At 35.9% G+C, this 18891-nt stretch overlaps 1 protein-coding gene across 1 annotated transcript in view; it reads right to left on the bottom strand.

The window, feature by feature from the left end:
* Positions 1 to 14017: 14017 nt before the first annotated feature.
* STK17B (serine/threonine kinase 17b) overlaps positions 14018 to 18891 on the bottom strand; it is a 37897-nt gene continuing 33023 nt past the window's right edge. The window contains exon 8 of the mRNA XM_027865921.1: positions 14018 to 17963. Coding sequence (XP_027721722.1) covers positions 17681 to 17963 — 283 coding nt within the window. The 3' untranslated portion in view covers positions 14018 to 17680. The remainder of the gene's footprint in view (positions 17964 to 18891) is intronic.

Here is an 18891-nt window from a genome sequence, read left to right as displayed (position 1 = left end):
CTTCAGCTTAAAAATATCAGAACACTAGGACATTTATATGAAGATTTTACATAATACATATGACTTAATTAAAATTTTAATAAACAAGAAGCATCCTTCCTAGTCTATTTAGTTTCTTTGTTATCACTCTATTTGGAATTTGTTTTAATGATCCTACTTATTCATATTTTGAAAGTAGCTTCCATATTAGCAGGGTAATCTACCCCATTAAAAGGCATTTATATTAGCAACATTTTAATGAATAAGATATGTTTGCCTTACTAGCACATTTGAAGGTGACTAGGGTCTTTTTACTCTAAATTAGACTGTTTGGAAAAAGCTCTAGGCTTCCTTTTGTCTTTGTGAATGGAGTTAGGCCTAGCCTCTAGGCTTCTCAGAACTAGAGTATAGTTCTGGGCAGGGCTGGTCTTCAATGTTCACATAAGACATGCTCAATTCCAAGATTACTCTGTATGTGTCATAAAATGATATGGAAAAGTAGAGAAAAATAAGGAAAAGTTAATTATTACAAAAGAAAACACATACTAGGACCTACTTAGACACAATTCATAACAGAATGTTTTGCTAACCCAATAGAGGATTTTGAGGAACAAAGACAATCACACAGTCCATTAATCTAAATAGAATCTGTTTGTAGCATTCTCTCCTCCGTAGTACACACTCATACAGAATGATACAGGAGGCGTGTGCTCCCACTTCACTGCCACTCCAGGTCTCAATCTTTTTTCCATTTTTGAGAAATGAAGCCACCCACATAATCACATCTCAGAAAACTAGCCCTGCCCAGAATTATAACTTGATTCTGAGGAGCCCAGGGAACTAGGGTTGGCTCCATTTTATACTCAACAGGACAGAAGGAGACTGGAGCTTTTTTTCCAAATAGTCTAATCTAGAGTAAACATACTCCAGGCACCTTGGAATATACCAGTAATGGGCAAGTCAGCTAAGGATAAACACAAGGGTTAGCAGAATTCATTTGGTGTTAGGAATTTCCCTCATGGATTTATCCTTTATTTTAGCTGGAGAAGTGAGACGGGTCTAACCTGCCCACATCAAATGCCATGGTTCTATGAATCCTTTTTCATGAGATTATTTAGGAATTTAATAATAATAAGTTCAGCTAACATTTAAATAGCTCTTTAAACTTTACAAAGTATAACCTACATTTATGTAGCATTTTTGGATTTACAAAGCTATTTTCCTCACATCTCCAAAGGGTAGATAGTGCAATTTTTTATTATTCTCAATTTTCAGATGAAGAAACTGAGGATCTGGGAGCTTATGTAACTTGCCTATTTCAAAGTGGTTAGATGAGGCATTACTACAAATTAATTGAATCCAAGATAGGCATACCATATATTAAATAGTGTTATTTAGTTACTTTAACCTTTTAAATGAGCAATCAGGAAAAAGAAGCTATCCAGGGAGATATTTTAAAATCTCCCTATTTCTCAATTCTATGTAATAAAATTGTTACATTAGTTATGGTTGGCAAAGCTTGTAATTTTGATTAGTTAAACCTATAATGAGCTGTACTTTGGGGCAGCTGGGTCGCTCAATAAAGATAGAATATTGGCCTTGGAGTCAGGAATACCTGATTTCAAATTCTACCTCAGATACTTACTAGATGTGTGACCATGGGCAAGTAATTTTATTTCTCCCAGTCTCAGTTTCCTCTTCTGTAAAGTGAAGATAATAATAAGACTTTTCTTATAGAGTTGTTGTGAGGATAAAATGAGATAATATAGGTAAAGTGTTTTGAAAGACTTTAAAGTCCTACACAAATGTCAGCTATTGCTATTCTTACTCTGCTGTCGCCATTCACCCAGCTGTCAAGCAGATTTACCTAAAGCCCAGGTCTAACCATGTTGCCACCCTCTACCTCAAAGCCATTCAGTGGCTATCTATCATTTGGAGGACCAAAAACAAAATCCTCTGCTTGGCATTTGAAGCCCTTCCTCAATTCTTCTTATATCTCACTCCCCTCCAGATATTCTTCAATCCAGTGACACTGGCCATCTTGCTATTGTTGTTCTTCCTACCAGACACTTCTGCCTACTCCAGACATTTTCACTAGCTATCCCTTTCTTTGGAGGTGCCTGGAATGTTTTCCCTCTTTATCTCTGTCTCTCCTGACTTCCCTGGCTTCCTTCAAGTTCTAGCTAAAATCTCACCTTCTGGAAGAATTTATGACCGAACAGGGGATAGAGAACATTATGAAACGCAATATGGATAATTTTGATTACATTAAATGTAAACGTTTTTGCACAAACAAAGCCAATGCAACCAAGATTAGAAGGGAAGCAGAAAGCTGGGAAATAATTTTTTACAGTCAATGTCTATGATAAAGACCTCATTTCTAAAATATGTAGAAAACTGAGTCAAATTTATAAGAATAGAAGTCATTCCCCAATTGATAAATAGTCAAAGGATATGAACAGGAAGTTTTCAGATGAAGAAATTAAAGCTATCTATAGTCATATAAAAATGCTCTAAATCACTATTGATTAGAGAAGTGCAAATTAAAACAACTCTGAGGTACTACCTCACACCTATCAGACTGGCTAATATTACAAAAAAAAAGAAAATGATAAATGTTGGAGAAGATGTGAGGAGTTAATCTTCAGTCCACGTCAAGAGGAAGAAGCATATATTTGGAAGGCCACTCAAGCAGCATTCTCCTGACCCTATCATTCAGATTTTGTCAGGCTCTTACTACTCCTCCAAGTTCAGTGCAAGAACAGCTGAGTTTCCATGAAGTGGGGATACTCCATGTTTGGAAAGAAGGTGGAAAAGAAGGCAAGAAGTTTTCAGAAGGTTAATCTGATTGGTTTTCTACCTCTGATGTCATAGGTAGGGAGTTATCAATTAGTTAGTTGAATGAGACATGGAAGTTTCTAGTCAGATAAAAATTATTCTAAAAAAGGGACTAGGAAGGAAGAGGAGAGGACATGTCCAGAGCAGAGCTTGCCTACTAAAAGAAAGGATGTCCCAGAAAACCAGAGGTTTTTTTTTTTTGCATTAGTATAAATGTTTATGAGCAATAATTTAAAATGTCAATAATCTAAACGTAAGATCCTTGACCAGTGACCAATAATTAGAGATACATCTAGAAGAACTCAATCATATAAATCTTGACTTTTATTTTCAACTATAAATGAAACTACATAATGGAAAGAAGTCTAAATCTAAATGGCAAGATAACTCACAAGTTTTCCTCAGAAAGAAAAATAAAATATTTGGCAGGGTAGATTCTTATGAGTCCAAAGTCAACAAGGAACATCATTTTATGAGGTATTTGGTCATTTCACATTGCAATGTCCATGATAAGCATTTGTAAAAAACAAAACAAAACAAAACAAAATCCAAACAAAAAATCACTATGGTCTTTTTGCAATTAAAAAATATTTGCAAGTGACAGTCTACTAGTAAAGATAAATGTTGCAGAGGATGAGGTGGTAGGAAAATTCTATGAAGAACTTGATAAGGCCATCCAAAGCAAATCAATATATATATGCATATTATATATATATATGGTTATATATATATATAATCATATTAAACATATTTCCACATTAGTCATGTTATTCATGAAGAATCAGAACTAAGGGAAAAACCAAGAGAAAGAAAAAACAAACAAAAGAGAAAATAGTATGCTTTGATCTGCATTCAGACTCCATAGTTCTTTTTCTGGATGCAGACAGCATTTTCCATTATGAGTCTTTTGGAATTGTCTTAAATCATCACATTGCTGACAAAAGCTGAGTCTATCAAAGTTGGTCATCACAGAATGTTGCTTTTACTGTATACAATGTTCTCCCAGTTCTGCTCACTTCACTCAGCATCAGTTCATGTTAAGTCTTTCCTGGTTTTTCTGAAATCCACCTGCTTATCATCTCTTATGGAACAATAGTATTCCATTACATTCATATACCATAACTTGTTCAGCCATTCCCCAACTGATGGGCATCCCCTCAATTTCCAATTCTTTGTCTACAGAAAGAAAGGCTATAAATATTTTTATACATGTGGGTTCTTTTCCCTTTTTTATATTCTCTTTAGGATACAGACCTCGTAGAGCTATTGCTGGATCAAAGGGTATACACAGTTTGCCCTTTGGGCATAGCTCCAAATTGCTCACCAGAATGGCTGGATCAGTTCACAACTCCACCAACGATGCATTAATGTTCCAATTTTCCCACATCTTTTCCAGCATTTATCATTTTCCTGTTTTGTCATGTTAGCCAATCCAACATATATTTTAATGCTGTGTTGGTAAGGTCATTGACTTGCTAAAGCAAAGATAAATCAATCAAATATTTATTAAGCACTAATTATGAGCCACAAACTATTCTATGCACAGGGGATATAAATTCAATGAAACAAACACAATCCCTACTCCCAAGGAACTTCCATTCTAATGAGGGAGATAAGATCATATATAAGTATATACAGAATAGTTATAAAGAGAATAAATACAAACATATGCAAAGTAGTTAAATATGAGGTAGTTTGAGAAAGAGGATATTAACACTTGAGGGGACCAGGAAAGGCTTACTGTGGAAAATAGTCAAAATCAAAGAACAAAAATGAGAAAATATGGTATGCAATTGAAGTAACTTCATCTTAACCCATCCAAACCAGATATTGGTGCCCCCAATAATGGGAAAAGGAAAAAAAAGGAATAAAAATTTAGCACAGACTATCATGATTTCCTAAGGAATTTTAGCTGATATAAATTAATCTGCACAAGAGGAAACCAAAAACCAGCTCAGTCAATAAATATTTATTATGCACTTACCATGTGCTAGGCACTGTGATACAAAGAAAAGCAAAAGGCAGGTTCTGTCCTCAAGGAAATCACAATGGAATACACAAATAGCTACGAACAAATGAGCTAAAATGAGATAAATTAGAAATAATCAAAAGTGGGAAGGTACTAGAATCAAGAGAGATTGAGAAAGGTTTTTTGTAGAAGGTGAGATTCTAGCCAGGTAACAGAGATGAGGAGGGAGAGTATCTCAGGCCTGGAGGACTTAATATCCTTGTACAGCAGAGAAACAGGACAATCAAAGTCAATAAACAAATGTTGATTAAGATCTACTATGTGCAGAGCACTTTATAAAGCACAAAACCATTTCACAGTCAGCTCTGCTATAACGTAATATATGTATTTCCCAAAAGCACCATGCCAGGCAAAATCACAAAATAAGGGGAAAGTGGGGTTAGCAACATAACACCTAAAAACTTTGTCAGTTATACATTAAAAAAAAAAGATAGGAACCTAGTAAAAAAAATGGCAGCACAGTTGTATGCAAGTTAAATGGTTAAGAAATCTATAAATACTACAATAAACAGTGGCAGGGTCTGTGGCCTGGGGCTGCTAATTGCCTGGCCTGGGTTCCCTTGGGGCCAGCTGGCAAAGTCTTTTGCTTTGGGCTGTGGGCCACAGGGGAAGGAGGTGGGGTGAGAGTGGAGGTGCAACTCTGCCCTCAGCTCCTACTGCAGGACAAGACATACAATAAATGTGGCACTTTACCTTGACAAAGACCAAAAGTTTGCTTGTGGAGTGGGCACTGGAAGGGTTTCAGCTTTTGAGTTAACGTGAAGGGCTGGAATTTTGAGTTCTCTCACTGTTTTTTGAGGAAGAAATCGGACATTAGCACACTGAAAATTCACTTTATATTAAACATGTTCTTAATCTATAAGTCTTATTAGAACAAATTTGTATTTTCCAAACACATATCATAGCAGCACTGACTGTATTACCAAGGCTTTTATATTCTAATGGAGGGCCAAGTGCATGTATAAGTATATATAGAGTAAGTACATACAATTAAAGTCAAACTCATTTGTAAAGCCTTATGGAAGAGGGAGATGGAAGGCTGTAAGCAATATCATCAAATACAACATGAGAAAATGGTGGAGGGGAAAGCAAATTCAGAGCAGGTGGACCCCTTGTGGCAAGACCCGATGGAGAGAGAGTCCAGAGGACTACAGGGTGTGGCTGGGATTGCCATCTGCACTATTTGTGTTAATATCCTATATATCAAGGAGATCAGAGATTTGTGAAAGTATAGAAGCAAAAGAATCTTTCAAGGTGACTTGTATCAAGCATTTTTAACTCTTTATGTGACCTTGGGCAAGTCACAACCTCCAGATTCCTCATGTAAAATGAGGGTATCAGGGTGTGTGGACTCTGAGGTCTTTTCTTCTAGCTCTCAATCTATTATTAAAAGCCAACTGAATGAAATTCTGCACTTTAAGAATGTAAGTCACAAAACCTATTTTCTCCCACAAAATCTGGAAAATATTCAAGTCCTAATGAATATAACATATTAAAGGAGCCATATAGTATGCATATACTGGCATTATGTTACAGTTATTTGGTACACACACATATGAACACATAGTATGGAGACTGGTAGGTTTTAGAATACCCACATGCCTTTCTTATTATCAGACCTTGGACCTTGGAAAACATGTCTTTCAACGCTAGATATGAAACAGAGCCCAGATGCAATGTTGTAGGGTTCTGTACATATGCTGTGTTTGGAAAGGGTGGGGTCTTGTCAGTTTAAATTAGTTCACTTACAAGTTGAGTCCTCTAAGAGTCTGAAATCATTGTAACGAGCCTCTGTTTCTGTCTGGAAACAAGAAAGGTTTATTTCTAGTGTCTTCAAACTCTCACATTTAATGAATGAGATTCATAGTTAAACAAAGTAGCCAACAACTTGCTGACTTGAAAAAAAAATCTAGACTAGACAATGTTCACACTAGCGAGAGCAGCTTAAAAGGGTTTCTAACTGAATGTCCAAGCTCTCTTTTGTAACTTGAATTAAATGGTGCTTAGTGTTTGGCTATTTAAATATTCATTTGGGGGTCTCTTTTGTGCAAACCCCAATTAACAAAACCTCCACGTTTTTCTTAAATTGAGGTAGCAACCCCTTTCACAGTGAGGAAGAAAGCACATTATTTTCATCTCTGAATCCTACTCAATGTGACAGTGCAAACAGGCAATAAATTCAATTACAAATATGGTTGCTATTCTAATATCCATTTAGCCCAACAGTTGGGACTTAATTTAGGTAAGATCACAAGGGATTTCAAATTTAGTCGTTTTAATTTCTTTAGTGGATATGGGAATGAGAGGCTGGAATATGCCCCATATTGAAAGCAGCGGAAAGGAGAATCTAGTATATTTAATTTATTCCTCTGACCAAGCTTTTAACTCTTTCGTTACATGCAGTTCTACTCGGTCTGCTGGGATTAATTCATAGTACAGCTAGGCCTCTAAGAGCTAACTGGAAATATCCTTTTAACCTGTACATATAGTAGATTCATCTTTAATTAATTTCTTAGTGAGGATTATGATCTCTAAAATCTGGGTGTCTATAAAGAATAGAAATAGAAAAATGCCAAATCCTTCAGTTTTGTCATTAAATTTTAAAAAAATCAATAAAACCCATCCTTGCTTGAGCAGACTTGGTTATAACTCAGAAACAGTGGATTGACAAGGACCTAGAGTTCTGTTCAGCAACTGCCAGCTAACCCTGCATCCACCCTAATCATTCCTGATGGTCTGCTAGCTACTTCCAGGCTATGACTTTTTGGGGACAGCTTTTCCTAGAATTTAAACAAAATACAAACTTTCTTTTATTTCATTTTATTTGCAAAGGGTGGTCTGGTTCTGTGATTTTATTAGTGTAGGGAATTTGCAATGATTTAACTCTTTCTATTAATGTAGATATAACCTAGAATACTTCTTTCTAAATTTAGGGATTCATGATATTATCTGTGATAGTGTGAGACCTTCCTAGTCACTCAGATTCACAGCCTAGGTGTCATCCTGGACTCCTCATTATCTCTTACCCTCTCCTCCCCCTCACCCCACCATCCAATCTGTTGCCAAGGCCTATTATTTCACTTTTACAACATTTCTAGAAACTCTCCTTTGTCTCCTCTGACACTGCCACCACTCTAGGGCAGGCCTTCATCACCTCAGGCCTAGACTATTGCAATAGCCTGCTTATGGGTCTGTCTGCCTTAAGTCTCTCTCCACTCCAATCCATTCTCCATTCAATACCAAAGTGATTTTTTCTAAGGCACAGGTCTAATCATGTTACTCCCCTACTCAGTAAAATCTAATGGCTCCCTATCACCTCCAGGATCAAATGCAAAATCTTCTGTTTGGCATTCAAAGACTTTCACAATCAACACCCCCGTCCCACCCCCCACGTTTCTAGCCTACTTATATCTTCCACCTCCTTCCCCTCCCTTCAGCCCCCAGCTTCCACCCTCCCCCTCCTCTCAAACCCTCCCTTCCACTCTCCACCCCCCACTCCCAGACTTCTTGTTATTCTAGTGACACTGGCCTCCTTGCCGTTCCAAGAACAAGACATTCTTTTGGCTCTGGGCATTTTTCTTTGTCTCTTTCATGCGTGGAATTTTCTCCCTCCTCAATCTAACTATGGGCTTTGCAGCTTCCTTTAAGTGACAACTAAAATCTGATCTTCTACGGGAAACCTTTCCTAACCCATCCTAATTCTAGTGTCTTCCTGATGTCAATTATTTCCTATTTAGCCTAAATATAGCTTATTTGTACATATATGTTTGCTCATTATCTCTCCCATTAGACTGTGTGATTCTTGGGGGCAAGGACTGTCTTTTGCCTCTTTTTGTATCCCTAGTACTTAGCACACTACCTGGCACATAGTAGGTGCTTAATAAATGCTTGACTACTGGGAATACTTTTTTTTTTTTCCTTTTTAGGCAATTGGGGTTAAGTGACTTGCCCAGGGTCACACATTTAGTAAGTGTCAAGTGTTTGGTCTGAGTGCAGATTTGAACTCAGGTCCTCCTTCGGGGCCAGTGCTCTATCCACTGAGCCAACAAGCTGCCCCCTCTGGGAATACTTCTAACCACACAAATCACAGCATTTCTAAGCTTTAGTAAGTGGTCTTCATAGACATAGGATCATAACATCATATTGGTAGATATAGAGTTAGAAGGGCTATCAGAGGCCATTGAGTATAACTTCCTCTCTTTTTTTTTACAGATGAGTAAACTGAGTCCCACAGATGTTAAGTAACTTCCCCATGAGTCTCCTTTCCCAATTTAGCTAGACTGGTCCTTAGATGACAGATATACAGCCTACTGCAGGACTCTTACTCAAAGTTTTTCCAGCTTGGTAGGATATGGAAGAACTTGTGTTCTGTGCTATTATTACCTACACAACTAATAAAATAGTTCATATGTATGATTATTATATTATGTAAGATATGATATGTTACATATATTATTGCTTTTAAGATGGATAATATACTTATATAATTATATATGACCTAATTATTATATAACATATTAATATGTACCCATGCAACATTATAGTTATATTACATTAATAATGTAATATACTTATACTGTAATACATAACATATAATATGTTACATATATTATGTCCATAATGGATGATGATAACAACTCACATTTTTATAATGCTTTATAGTTTACAAAACATTAGGAAAAGCATATCTCTCCTCCCCTTTGGCCCTCCCACCTTGCTACAGTTCTATCCTTGGAGAATAGGAGATCCCCACCTTTCATTAATCCTTTTACAATTTAAAATTATTTCTATTGTACAAGCTAATAAATAATAATTGCTCCCTTCCCCCTACTTAAAAAATCTATTTTCCAATCTTTAAAAAAATGTATTCTTGCCATTTTAAGTTGTTCCCCTTTCTAAAAGTAAAGCAAAAAGGATGGGACTCTAAGTCTCACAGCACTCTTTCTTTTTTTTTTTTCATAGACCTTGTATAGAATTGAAAGGTTGTTTAGTTGACTCTTTGTGACCTCATCTGAGGTTTTCTTGGCACTGGAGTAGTTTGCCATTTCTTTCTCCAGCTCATTTTACAGATGAGGAAACTGAGGCCAACTGACTTGCCCAGGGTCATATAGCTAATAAGTGTCTGAGACTGGATTTTAACTCAGGAAGATGAATCTTTCTGGCTCCAGGCCTGACATTCCATCCACTGTATCACCTAGCTGCCCCATTTGAACATTCCACAAACCATCATATTTTTGTTCTCTGTTTTAGTTCTTTAAACAACTAAACCAAAAACTCACAGACTGTTACTGATTCTTGGTTCAGTCACTGACTAACTAGGACCTCCAGGTCTTTTTTTAATAACACATTCATATAGCTGACTCTTTGCCATTTTGTATTTTCTTGGCTTGTCTTCCTTCTGTAACAATACTGCTGTGGACTTGATTTTTCTCCTTACTTTAAATTTGTCCCACTGTTGCTAACTTCAAGCTGTTAGCTCAGTCTTCTAACTTGATATAACTGCCAAAAATGCTGAGTGAGGGGAGGGAAGATGGAAGAGAGGAATAAATAACAACAACATTTACATAGTACCTACTATGCGCCAGGCACTATGCTAAGCACTTTACAAATAGTATCACAATATTTGTTTTGTTTTACTCCGTTGTTTCTACTGTGCCTAATATTCCTTCCACATTCATTCATTCACCTAACCACCACATGCGAAGCATTGCTCATTTTGCCCTGTCCTAAAGATATCTGGGAATAGATAGCAGACAAAACTAAAGATTCTGAATTGGCCAAGAAGAAATTTTACCATTTTACCTTTAAAAATACCATGCGCTAATCAAAGTTTGTTTTCTGGGGTTGTTGTTCATGTGTTTTTGACAGGAGGCCCACCTAGGAAACAAGCATACACCTACCCATTCGCTGACTTACTAGGGCAATCTGTAAGGTCAATGGTGTCAAACTCAAATAGAAACTGGGGTATTAAACTATACACAAGCATCCATGCAGGTGGCACATTGACTTAGAAAACCAAATATTAACATTATCTATGTTCTATTGTATTTTGTTTATTTGTTAAATATTTCCCAATTGCTTTTTAATCTAACTTGGGCTTTGTGTTTGACAACTCTGTGTACGAAGACATTTAGTAAACCCCATTATATACAGAATAGCCCTAGTCTGGAAGCTGAGGCACGGGGAAGGGAAGGCATTTGAAAAGAAGAAAAGAGATTTTTCACAGTGAATTTTTCTGTCAGGAGGGTGAATTTGTCCTGAGTCCTATGACCCCTGTCTACCCCAGATAGAACTCCAATAACAAAGCCAAGAGCTTATATTCTTTCTAAGTGGGAGAACCTCTAAGGATAAACACTTAAGTGGTAGTTCGGAAAGGATACAGCTAAGCTTGGAGAGACTTTATGTACTAATTGCAAGCCAAGGCCAAGGGAGAGAGAAGTTCTGTTTGAAAGAGATAAGAGAGTACTGTCAAAGCTAGACATCTTGGTAACAGTAGGGAGAGATGGGTTCTCCCAGAAACATGCATGTAGTGCCTGAAACCACAGTTCCACCTTTATTACAGCTCTGTTGCTTTCTTTTACTCCACAACATCTCCCACATCCCTGGTAACTACCCCTATAGCAGCACTTGAAATATAGTGTCTTCTAAAGATGATGCCACAAAAACTGTGGCATTCTCTCATTTTCCTGTTCAGCTACCCAGGAAAAGAGTCAAGGACAGACAGATCTGTTAGGGAAACAAAGCCATGACAATCAGGAGGCATTTGTAGGCAATATACAGCAGGAAAAGAATAGATGACCTTGGTTAAATCATAGATGAACAACATAATTAGTGGTTTCTCTTTCTAGTCTATTGGCAGGGGTATTTGACCCCAAGAACAGGGAAATGTTTTCTTTACTACACTGACGCCAGCGATATCTGAAATATATCAGTAGAGAAAGAAGAAAATATTTACATTACTTGTGAATTTTATAATATCTCAGTTAAGAGTATGAACTTTTTAGCAGCTTTATTCCTATCCATTTTAATAAGTAATTTTAGGTTTATGTTCACCAAAAGTATTAAACAAATTACAAATGTAAACAACTTAGAACTTAATACAGAAAAAATTGGTTATAATGAGACTTGCAATTATAAATGGCAAGTCAAACTATTACCACCTTGTCAATCATTACCTCCTCCCAGACTCCAATGGAGAGAGCCTAAGAGCTTGATTGCAAGAGCCTTTGGAATATCCAATGCCCTCCAGACCACTGGGCCTGCTTCTAGACCAGCCCCCTGCAGCCATCAAGCATGAGGTGCAATCACTATGGAGAGGGGACTCATCTTCCTCACCACCACCATCAATACCAACTGTTAACTGACTGTCGCTGATAGTCATGTTAACCCAAGAGGCCCAGGAGTGTCAGCACCCCCTAGAAGATGAGACAAGAGGGAGCTCATGGCAGATAGTCTCAATTTTCTCAATAAAGTAGAAGGTGAAGTCTTCTGCTAGGCCAGAGGTGAGAACAGGTGGTGGGCTTAAGAAAGACTGGGTGATGGTGAAATATAAGCTATTTGTCTTTCAACAAGCATTTACTAAGCTGCTAAGATGTACCAAAGTGCTGGACATATAAAGACATAAAATTAAATTATCCCTTCCCTCAAAGAGCTTAAAAATTGGTAAAAATTGACATGAAGGCTAGTATTAGAGAAAAAAAGGATGAACTGAGTATCAAATAGAGTGAACCTCAAAAAAATGTTTTCTGAGTAAATAATGAGCAATGTTAACTATAATTGTTCTGCAGTTAAAATACCTTTGCAAGCTAACATACATTTAATCTTAATGCTAAATCTATGACTCCAGCCTAATTTATAATTACATAAAATTGATTAGTTTTACTTCCTGAATTAGTCTATCATTTTGATTAGAAACAAAGATAAGTTTGCAATTAAATTTCTTGAAAACAAAACTATTATGTAACTGAATTAACAAAAGGGATGAATGAAACGAATGAAAATATATTTATGAAGTAGAACCTACATGCTTGGCATTGTGTTAAGCACTGTGGATGCAAACAAATAAAAAACCGCTTCTCCTTTCAAGGAGCTCACATTCTAATCTGGGGAAGACAACACACTGAGTATGGTTTAAGAGCATTAGCCTACATGGAGCCCACCCTTGGCCAGACCCCTCAAATACAAAAGGGACAGTGGACCATGCCATGTAGAATCTCCCATTCCCCTTGCCCCAACTGTCCTACCTGAACACTGGCTTACAACCCCTATTCCTGTAGGAGAAACAGAGGGAAACCTCACCTCCTCTAAGGCTGACCTTCATGCATCAGCCACCAAGTCCAAATTTTGTTTGTTTAGTATTGTCATCACTCTGTCAGTTGCTTTCTCTCCTTCCCCAAGACTTATGGACCTCTAGTCTCCTGGCTGCCATGGTAGATATGACGATTCACAACATTTAACAAGCAAATAGTCAACAACTATAGTTCTACCCATGAGATAAACTACTGAGCCTTCCCATTGGCTCTGCTACTGAAACCTAAGGATCACCAGGCCTTTCCATTCAACATGCTATTGAGTAATCATGAGTAAGTCAGATGAACTTAAATCCATTAAGATGATAAAAACTTTTGGAATTAGAGGCTACACTTAAATATCATTTTACCATGTCTGTGTTCCTCCTCATGACGAGTTCCTTTTTTCTCCTTTATGAAACCCCAGACCCCATTAACAACTGTAGGTCATCCACAACTGGTTGGTTGCCTGGGATTTAACTGAACACTCGTGTGGCCTCACTTCCTCAGATCAGGCAAAAGTGGAAACTTGGGAGGCAGTGAGGTGGAAAACAAGTTTTGGGTTTTTTTTTTTGTATACTAAATCACTTTATAGACCATTAATAAACCAAAGAGTTAGATCAACAATTATGAGACTTGTCTGTGTTCCTTGAATTCCTGAACCTAACTAATACACTAAAGGGTAGCTATCATTTGTCTCAAAGTTAAACAATTTCTCTGGTAGGGAGGATTTGGCTTTTTATAATCACTCTACTGCTTTAGTTGAGAAGTGGGAAATAGACCCTTCTGCAGGGATGGGAAGAATTAAGATCACTACCCAAATGACAAAAGTACTCTTTTCAAAATATATCTGAGACTGCTTTGAAATAAAGACAAATGTAGGTACAAAAAAAATGCCATTTAATTTACAATCAAAAGGCTCATTAAGTACATAGAATGAACAGTGCTCTAAAGTGAACAGACTTGATCACATCTGTCATTCTACCCTTAAAAACTTAAATTATCTAACAAAAGTTACCACAGGACAGTTGGACCTATACTTGAATTATATACAATATTTTACAGTAAGTTAAAGCACTCTAAAAGATTCTTATAAAATAAAATTAGACATTTACATTAATCCAGAGAATTTAAATTTCGCTTTTATACTTTGAAATAAAACTACAATTGTTTACACAATTCAAAAAGTATCCATTACTAGGTGTTTGCTTCATTTGAAAATCCAATTGCTAAAATGAAAATAGAGTAAGAAATGTAAACAATTTTAAACATCAAAAACAGGTAAATGTTCTTTGGGGACAATATGCTATTCCATGTGTTTCTATATGTTTAAAGTGCTTTGTTTTTATGTTTTATACCTGCTGTGGAAAGTCAAGTCAAAGTGACTATAGATAATAAAATTTTAATTTTCTATTTTTAAGGTATTCTCCAACTCTTTGTACTCCATATTCAGAAAGTAAATTTTATTTTGCAAAATTATTATAGTTTAGAATTAAACTTTAGAGCAGTTGAGCAATTACTGATATTTATTACTGTTAAGGTGACCTCCATTTTGACTAAAAAGACCTACCTTTTTCATCTTTAATACATTGTTATTTAAAGGAAAATGGAAATAAGAATTGTAGGAGTCACTGTGATCGAAAAATGAATAATAATTAGACATTTAGTTTCAATGATTCCCTAATTCAGCCTTGCTCATTTTGGGTGAAAAAAAAACTATTAAAATTTTTTAAATTATTAATGTATCCTTGAGGGTCATGAAAAAAATTGTAATGTTGTAGTAAATATGTTTTTAACCTTTTTACAAACTTTTCTGTATCATTTCAATTTTGCCTTTTTAAAGTAATTTTAAAATGTGTTAGTAAAATTTCAGACAATAACTTTATAATTTACTCCTCAATTGCTTTTGTCCATTTTTAAGCTATAACTATATTAACCTTTATTTTGTGAAGTGAAGTTAGCCAACTAAAAATTTATTATTCGAGTCAACTAAAATGGGGAAAAATCCCTGTAAAACTTTGAAACATTCTTTTACTATGGTTTGATAAAACATATTTATATTATTTCATTATATTTTCTCTTACTTGCTTTTAAAGCAATTTAAGATGAAACTTTTTTTAAACACTTCAGGTAGGATACTTTAAAAGTTTAACATCTTGGAATAAAATCAGAAATTTTTAATGATTATGCATTTCAAAATAATACCTTCACAGGATTCAACCTAATCTGAAACAATATAGGGAGTGAGAAAATAGTTTAAGGTGCTGCTTACTTTGTCCACCAGTGGAAATACTTACATTCATTTTTATAGAAACAACTGGAATTTTACATGGTAAGTGCTGCCATAATTCAAGTTCTACTGTCTTTTCACAATAAACCTTAATTAATTTTAGGAGATGAAGTAAATAATTGAAATAGACTTTTAAAGATTTAACTTCAAATTTGATATACAACATACCCTATAGCTGAGGGGAAAAGCAGAGACTGGCTGAATATAAGCTTCTTCCAGCAAAAAAAGGAAACTGACATGAAAAGCACCAAACATATTAAGTGCTCATAATATTACAACATTTTACATTTCTTGCTTATTTCATTTATTGATGTGCACTGAGATCTCTCGACAAGTGAGCATGTATTTGATCACAGAAAATGGATACATATAACCACTTCCCAATGAAAGTTATTTGACACTTGAGTGCAGTAACTTAATACTGATGGCAAATCAATGGAAACAATTATTATAAAACTATAAACCTTCGCTTTTATCGGAAGGGAAGATGCCCATTTTAGCTTTTACAATTTCTAGTCTGTTTCTTCAAAACTATTTCTTTATATATTTACATGATATATGAGAAAAATTCTTTTGGCACCTGAGTTGAATAAAATAGATTCACAGGTCTTTGAAGAACCTAGAACTATCATGAATCAAGAGTTGTGTAAATGATTATATATTTAAAACTTACACACATATATTCAACACACATAATTTCTACTTTAAAAAACTCTTGACAACATTAATTCAAATTTAAGGCCAAAGGACCCACCCCTCTTTGCTGTTAGTAATAATGGCGATATCACTGAGACATTTGGTGTTTTAAAACTTCTAGGAAGGTAACTAGAGATGTCTACCATTTTTAGCCAAAAGTTGGCCTCTTTTTCATGGTGTAAGAAGGTCAATAGGTCATGAAATCTCCTATTACCTTGACTTAAGCTTTCCTACTGGGATGACAAAATACCTGCTAATGAAGGCCACTCTTTGTAGACTTTAAGGATCGGCTAGAGAGAAGTGTCTCCCCCATCCTTGATTGGATCTTTTTCAGAAGACATCAAGGACACCAGGTGACAATCTCTGTGCTAAATCCAAAAAAAGTGATGTATTGTAATCTTCAGTTATTACGTAGGCCACCATAGGACCTCATGGAATTTGTTTCATACTGAAGCTCACCACTCACTGTGAGCTGTGTGTGTACAGAAGATTGTTAAGAGGCTTGTTCCCAACACTTTAAATACCATTGAGCTTGACTCTTTATTGGACTCTAGTCATTTGTACTTTAGTGAGATTGTGCTCCAGTAGTTTCTTCTCATACCTATTTGTATTTCGAATGTTTGGTTTTCAGATTCTTAGTTTCATTATTCTGCATCCTAGATTCTGTTACTTACTTCCATAGCTAAATTTGGCCACATACTCTTCTACCCTCAATAGATATCACTGCTTAACGAAGGGAAACACTCTATTTTCTAAGGTATCTTCATGAGCATCCATCAGAAGGCTTTGCCAGCTGTTTTGTAACCATCTTCCAAACTGTATTTGATTGGGTATATTTTGGGAGTAGGGAAAGATCTATTAAGACTACAAAACCCAATTTCCAAAACACTTTCTTGAGTGACAAACTGCAGAGGAAACTCCTGTTATTTCTTTTTATCAAGAAAAATATCACATTCTCTGTATGATGTATGCAGAACCAGAAAACTAAGGGCTGAATGCTCTTCTCAGATGCAAGATGACTTCTGGGTATTTCGGTGGAAAGTGCAGTAAATGGAACAGCTTAATTTTGATGATGTTGCTCTGAATGAATTCAATTAATAGAAGGATAACACAACATTTACCTTAGGGGAAGACAAAAGACTTAACTTTCAATTTCTTCATTTTGCTGCATTTATGTCCTAGCCAAAAAATTACCAAAAGTACTTAGTTGGTACCGTATAGCAACTCTTTGGCAAACCTAGTGAAACTTAGCTTAGTTTCTCTTATTTACAGAATACAAGCCAAAAATGTTCAAAACGTTATTTTTGAAGTAATATTTGAAATGTGCAAATATACTATTTAAATTTTCTTCTCTGGTGAGTTCTGTGGTTCCAGGACAGGAATCAAGCTCTCTTATTATGAACCATTACATTAACACAAACACATTTCCTTCAATCCTTCCCCAAATCAAAAGTGCATGTTCAGTATAAGCACATTATACATGAAGCTACAAAACATAACATCTCATAGGCAACACTGCAGTGGATTTTAAATTCAGTTCAAATGATGAAGAGAAAGTTGCTAGCACAACAAATCTGGAACAAGCTCCTGAGGATTATGCAAGGAATCATCAAAACGAAATCGTTTGGAAACTGTACTAATGTCCTCAGGAATATTCTCCTTATCTTCTCGGTCGCCACAGGTTCCATTACAAGTAGATTTAATGGTTTTGTCTTCTGAGTTTCTGACTGTGTGCTCTTGAGTTTGAGAAGAACAGGAAGTTTCTTCAGGATGAAACAAGTCTACAAAGTCCCGTTGCTGGAGCCAAGGATGAGAGAGACAGTCTTCTGCTGTTGGTCTGTCCCTGTGAATGAAAGGAAGAAGGCTCATGGAGGTCTCCTATTACATAGAGAATGCTCTCAGTTCTCTGGACCTTTTCTTTGAAACAACAAAGCCTAATCTAGAAAGACAGGGTAATGGAACTAGCCCTAAGCTCTCAATTATAAAGTTTGGTCCTAGTCCTGGGTTTACATTCACAACATTAGAAAGTACACAGCTTTTCTTTGCCTTGGCCTTCCTACATTCAAAACGGGAATACCATCTACTGTACTTCTTAATAGGCTTGGTGATTAAGATCAGAAAGGGGAAAATTTCTGAGCTCTTCTGGTATGAAAGAAGCTCCCTAATTATGATATCAGGCAAAGATATCATGATTAACATCATATAGCCAACCTCCAGCTGTAGCGAGACAAACTTACTTTAAAGAAGTACAGTTACTGAGAATTTCCTTAACACTCCCACAAAGTTACTATACCAAACTTTAGATTCTTTTCATTCAAGTTCACTGCATCTAATTACTCTGTCATAATTTAGAAAGATAATTTTTAGCCCACTTAATTTTTAACGTAGGATGTATGTATCTATGAGAGGCAGCATGGCTTGGATTCAAAACCTCTCCCTTAATATTTACTAGCTGTGTGAATCTGGTCGAGTTACATAACCTGTGTGAACCTCAGGCAACTCTAGGAGACCATAATCTATAGATGAATTGTGACCTGCATTTCCTTGAGTTCGTTCCCAAACCAATGAAACTGAAGGTCCTAGATGTACTATAATATAATATGTATGTATACATATATGTTTATATGTGTGCACACATATAAAATGCCAAAAATAATAAAACAATATTTTTAAGATATCAATATTTTTAAGATATCTGAGTTAAAATTTTTATTTTAGTCACCCCTTAGCAATTTATCTGAATTAATGAAAGTATGCATGCATATACTCTA

This window comes from Vombatus ursinus, unplaced genomic scaffold, assembly GCF_900497805.2.
Source record: "Vombatus ursinus unplaced genomic scaffold, bare-nosed wombat genome assembly UNPS02014779.1, whole genome shotgun sequence".
Lineage (NCBI taxonomy): Eukaryota > Metazoa > Chordata > Mammalia > Diprotodontia > Vombatidae > Vombatus > Vombatus ursinus.
This window is presented reverse-complemented; position numbering and strand designations above follow the sequence as displayed.